The sequence below is a fragment of the Malus domestica genome, chromosome 17 (assembly GCF_042453785.1).
Source record: "Malus domestica chromosome 17, GDT2T_hap1".
NCBI classification, from domain to species: domain Eukaryota; kingdom Viridiplantae; phylum Streptophyta; class Magnoliopsida; order Rosales; family Rosaceae; genus Malus; species Malus domestica.
Window position 1 is genome coordinate 27,980,002 of NC_091677.1, and position 5,013 is coordinate 27,985,014.

The window sequence follows — 5,013 nt, forward strand, 5'->3', positions numbered from 1 at the left end:
TGTTGGACACAGAACCCGCACACTGCACATTGAGAGCCAGAGAATCCTTAACAGCCAACTCATCAGACCGTTTGGAAAGTAGTCTGTTATCTCTGGGAGTGACAAGGTTCCGGGCCACCACCGCAGCAGTCATATCATTCTTCACCACCGAATCCCCAACGGTAAGAGGACCAGTAGGGGATATGAAGGATGGGCGCCATATGTTGTCTGGAGAAGGCGGGACTGCCTCTTCACCAAGATTCAAGTCAAAACGACGGTCGGAGGGTCCAGACATTTTCAAAGTGTTGAAGAAATAAGAGATCGGACAAATCAAGATCTTAGAAGTGCAAGAAGGGAGTTTTCACAAGTGAAAAATCAAGTGTGCTTTGAAACGAACTGCATGCCTCTATAAAAATCAGCGCTCGACGGGATTTCAGAGCTCGAAGAGGCGCGCTCAGAATTCAAAGAGGCCATTCAAAAATCGAAGAGGCAAGCTCAGAAATCGGAGAAGCATCTTGCTTTTCCAGACGCGTCGCACCCATCACACGCAAACTCAGCTTTGCGGAAATCACGGGTAATTTGTCGAAGCGCCAATCCCAGATATCGAAGAGGCGCCAGTCATTTTCAGCCGCGTCATCACCTGTCATATGCGCACTCAACTTTGCGCAAATCGCGGGCAATTTGTCGAAGATTTTCAGTGAAGGAGAAAACACGTGAAAGTTTACTGTTCAATCACGCGTTAGTTGCCGACACAAGTGAAAGAATAGTACCTCTACAGGTATTAAGGGACCTCCTATAACTGTCCACCTTCACCTTCCATAGCAAGGCAAACATACAGAGTCTTTCTTCATCTCCAAATATGCTTTCTCAACGAAGCCTTTCGAGTCATTCAGTGTTCCTTATTCCTTGGGGTACCTCGGCAAACAAATGACACCAAAGCAAAAGTATCTCATATCACTAGGGTAGAAAGCAAGAGTATCTCATATCATGCATTCTCCCTGTCCTTTCCTTTGTCCTTGTTCTTACTTACAAAGACAAGGATAAAGAAAACAATATGCCGGAACCTCCACTCAAACTCGGGTAAGGAACCGACTGCTTGAAACCCTTCCCTGATTGCCTACCTGGCACTGCTCTCAAGTACCCCCCTCCCATTGCTGCTGTACTTTCAAAGAAGTTGCCACATCTGCCCGGAGAACAGATAAGGCAAGTAAAAAAGATACCTTGAAGCATGTGGAGACAACGTGCGGAAGGAACAAGCAGAGAAGAATGCGGTCTGCACAGTCAACTCAGCAGAAGGAGTCCGAACTGAGGAACTCGAGAAGCTGCCATATCTGCCTGAAGAAACAAGCAGAGAAGAATGCAACATGAACAGTCAACTCAGCAGAAAAAGTCTGAGACGAAGAACTCGAGAAGATGCCACCTCTGCCTGAGGAACAGATAAAGGAAATGAAGATGATACCTTGAAGCATGTGGAGACAAGTGCAACCAAGCACGTGCTGATTCATCTGCTACTTCTTCAAAAGCAAGAGTATCTCATATCATCAAAGTTGCAATCACTCTGACGGTGAATTCGTTTTGACCCTCAAATTCTTGGGTCGGCTTACTAGGCGTTGTGGGCTGCACGTGCCGATTCACCAACCTTGAATCGAATCCTTAAAGATCAAGTCACCAACTGGAAGAAGAATCCATCAATCTTGAAGATCATACCGTTGACCAAACTGCTCAGGTGTGAATTGGAAAGATTGAGCAAAGCAACAAGTCGTCACCTTCACCTCGTGCCTGCTTGCCATGTGTTCGAGTCAACCTTCAAGAATCAAGCCTCAACGGCCCTTGAAGAAGTTTCCAACCAAATTCAAGATCAAGCCTCGACGGCCCTTAAGGAAATCACAAGTCTGATTCAAGATTAAGTGTCTACCACCCTTGAATCAAAACCTAGTTCAAGAATAAGCTGTGGAAAATCAACAATTGGAGGAATCCAGAAAATCCTCCAACCCAGTTCAAGATCAAAGCTGTGGAAAGTCAACAAGCGCAACAAAATATGTGCCGATTCACCCACTACCAAAGCCAAAGATCATCTACCACATGAAGCTCCTTGTGGTCCAATTTCAACCTTCAAGATCAAGTCTCGACGGCCCTTGAAGAAATTTCAAACAAAAGTTCAAGAACAAGCCTCAACGGCCCTTGAAGAAATCTCCAGCCCAATTCAAGATCAAGCCTCGACGGCCCTTGGATCGACATCTACAATAAGGGACTTCAAAACGCATCTCCTACATGTGACAAGCACATGTATACGACGTGCCTTGAAGTGGGGGCATTTGTAGACATCGAAATTTCGGTAAATAAATGTTGACCGATAAATCAAAGTGTCAACGCTCATGTATTACATAAATGTTACACGTAGCATGTGAGTCAAAGAAAATTGAAATGAGTTGGGAAAGTCATCAAATAGGACACGTGTCAACACCTGGCAGAAACGACTTATTTCATCTGGAATATTATATTCAAAGTTAGGCCTTGGAAAATTCTATAAATACAAGCCCATTTCATTCATTTAAGGGGGACCAATTCATATCACACCTTGAAGCTCTGAAGCTCTGAAACTCCGAAGCTTTCAAGCATCCAGGTTCTCGAAGAATCAAGAAAGCCTTATTCGTTCTTCGTTCATCGTTCTTCCAAGATCAAGCCCCGACGGCCCTTTGGATCAACAATCATCCACCTTCAAGCCCAAGCCTCAACGGCCCCTTGAAGAAAGCGTTCATCGTTCATCGTTCATCAACTGTTCATCCTCAAGGATCAAGCCCCGACGGCCCCTTTGGATCGACAACATCAACGAATCCGCTCATCCGCTGTTCATCAAGCCCAAGCCTCGACGGCCCTTGAAGAAAGCGTTCATCGTTCATCACTGTTCTTGGAGATCAAGCCCAAAAGCCCTCGAAGATCCGTTCAAGCCCAAAAGCTCTCGAAGATCCGTTCGTCACTGTTCTTCGAGTTCAAGCCCAAAAGGGCCCTTGAAAGAAACATTCATCCTCAAGATCAAGCCCCAAAAGCCCTTGAAGATCCGCTCAAATCCACCTTCAAAGATCAAGCCCACGGCCCTTTGAAGAAACTTCCAACTGTTCATCCAAGATCAAGCCTCGACGGCCCTTGGATCAACGAAACACCCACCAATCAACATCTTACGGAGATCGAATCAGAGGATAAATTTGAGAGAGATTGTAACCCAAAACCATCAAATACAAATATTCGTTTGTGCACGTCGTTTCTTGTCTCTTTCGTTTCAGGAATTTTCCGTGTTCACAGAACTCTTGAATGTTCATTTACTGTTATGTCTATTAATATAGTAGATGTGTTCAGCGTGGGCTGAGTTAACTATTTAACTAACGTACATATCTATTTTTAGAAGTTGAGTGCATGCCGGCGAATACATTCTCAACTGGGAATGACTTAATTTCCTACAAATTAAGGTTGAAATCAAATCAACGTGACCAAGACCATCCATCTGTTCGTCCATTTTCAACCAAACAAAAACATTTTCCTGCAAATTTGGCGGCACGAAGACTTACTCTTCCTCAAACACATAAATAAGCACCCCTTGAATCCACTCACAGGCACCACAATCGATCTCATCATTGTTTGTTAATTCTGTAAGTCTCGATCGACATCGATCCATTGATCAAAATGTATTTGCTCGGAAGGTTCAAGTTTAGCACACCCATCACGCATCTCTTGCTCTCTTTCTTTTTCCTTTTCTTCTCTGCATCGTCGGCTTACAACATCACCGACGTTCTAAGCAAGTACCCCGACTTCAGCACCTTCAACGACTACCTCACAAAAACCCGAGTCTGTAACCAGATCAATGAACACAGAATTCTGACCGTCCTCGCTGTCAATAATGCAGCCATGTCCTCTCTAGATGGAAAATCAGTGGACGTGATCAACAAGGTGATACGCATCCACGTCTTTCTGGACTACTTAACATTGAATAAGTTCAAGAGCTTGCCTACTTCGCAGATCACCCAAGTGACCACGCTGCTCGAATCTCCTGACCAACAACGCTACTTGAACATCACAAATGGGGACTCCGTCTCAATTGTTTCCGCTGCTGGTTCTACTAAAGTAGAGCTAGTTCGAGATATTTCTCCAGATGAAATTTATATGACATCTGTGGTGCAAGTCAGCAATGTTATTATGCCCTCAAGCTTAAGCATTTCTCCCTCGCCATCGCCATCATCACCTTCACCTTCTCCTTCGCCATCACCATCACCTTCGTCGTTGCCTTCTCCATCCCCTTCCCCTTCATCTGCACCATCCCCATCCCCATCCCCAACCCCATCCCCATCCCCTCCTCCTTCATCGTCATCCGGTCCTTATGACATCACCAATGTTCTAAATGACAACTCAAATTTCAACCTCTTCAGCACCTACCTGACTCAAACCCAAGTCGCTAACCAGATCAATGAACGCAAAACCATGACAATCTTTGTAGTAAACAACGGCGCCATGGCCTCTTTAGTCGACAAACCGATGGAGATTAAGAGAAAGGTGCTGAGCCTTCACGTTCTCATGGACTACTACACCGTCCAGAGTTTCCACAACTTGCCTAGTGTGCAGTCCATTCGAATAAACACGCTGTTCCAAGTTACCGACAACCCAAGTGGTCAACTAGGCTTCGTGAACGTCACAAATGGGAACTCAATCTCGGTTGTTGCAGCTGCCGGTTCTGACCAAGCAACGGTAGTTCGAGACGTTTCTAACTACAAAACTACTTACATATCCGTGGTGCAGATAAGCAACCTACTACTGCCTTCAGAATTAACTGCACCTTCTTCCAACCCAGGCAAGTCGCGATCTGCCACGCCTGTCAAGGCTCCGTCTAACAGTATTGCAGCCGCACCAAAGCTAGGCGACGCTCTATCGCGGAGTCCAACTGCAGTTGCTCCAGCCCCGCATTCATCTGCACGTGCTTCCACTAATTCTCTGATAACTATAATCTTTGTGTCCGCTTTGTCTCTGACTTCCGTGATGCTCATTTGA

General features: G+C 45.4%; 1 protein-coding gene across 1 annotated transcript; it reads left to right on the forward strand.

Moving 5' to 3' along the window:
• The first annotated feature begins 3,657 nt into the window (after window positions 1-3,657).
• LOC103426102 (fasciclin-like arabinogalactan protein 8) lies at window positions 3,658-5,013 on the forward strand. Its single transcript, XM_008364193.3, has one exon. It carries the CDS (start codon window positions 3,658-3,660, stop codon window positions 5,011-5,013), a length of 1,356 nt encoding a protein of 451 aa, XP_008362415.3.

Bases quoted from the DNA above. Each gene is read 5' to 3' on its own strand.
- LOC103426102 (XM_008364193.3), top strand. From the start codon at position 3,658: ATGTATTTGCTCGGAAGGTTCAAGTTTAGCACACCCATCACGCATCTC.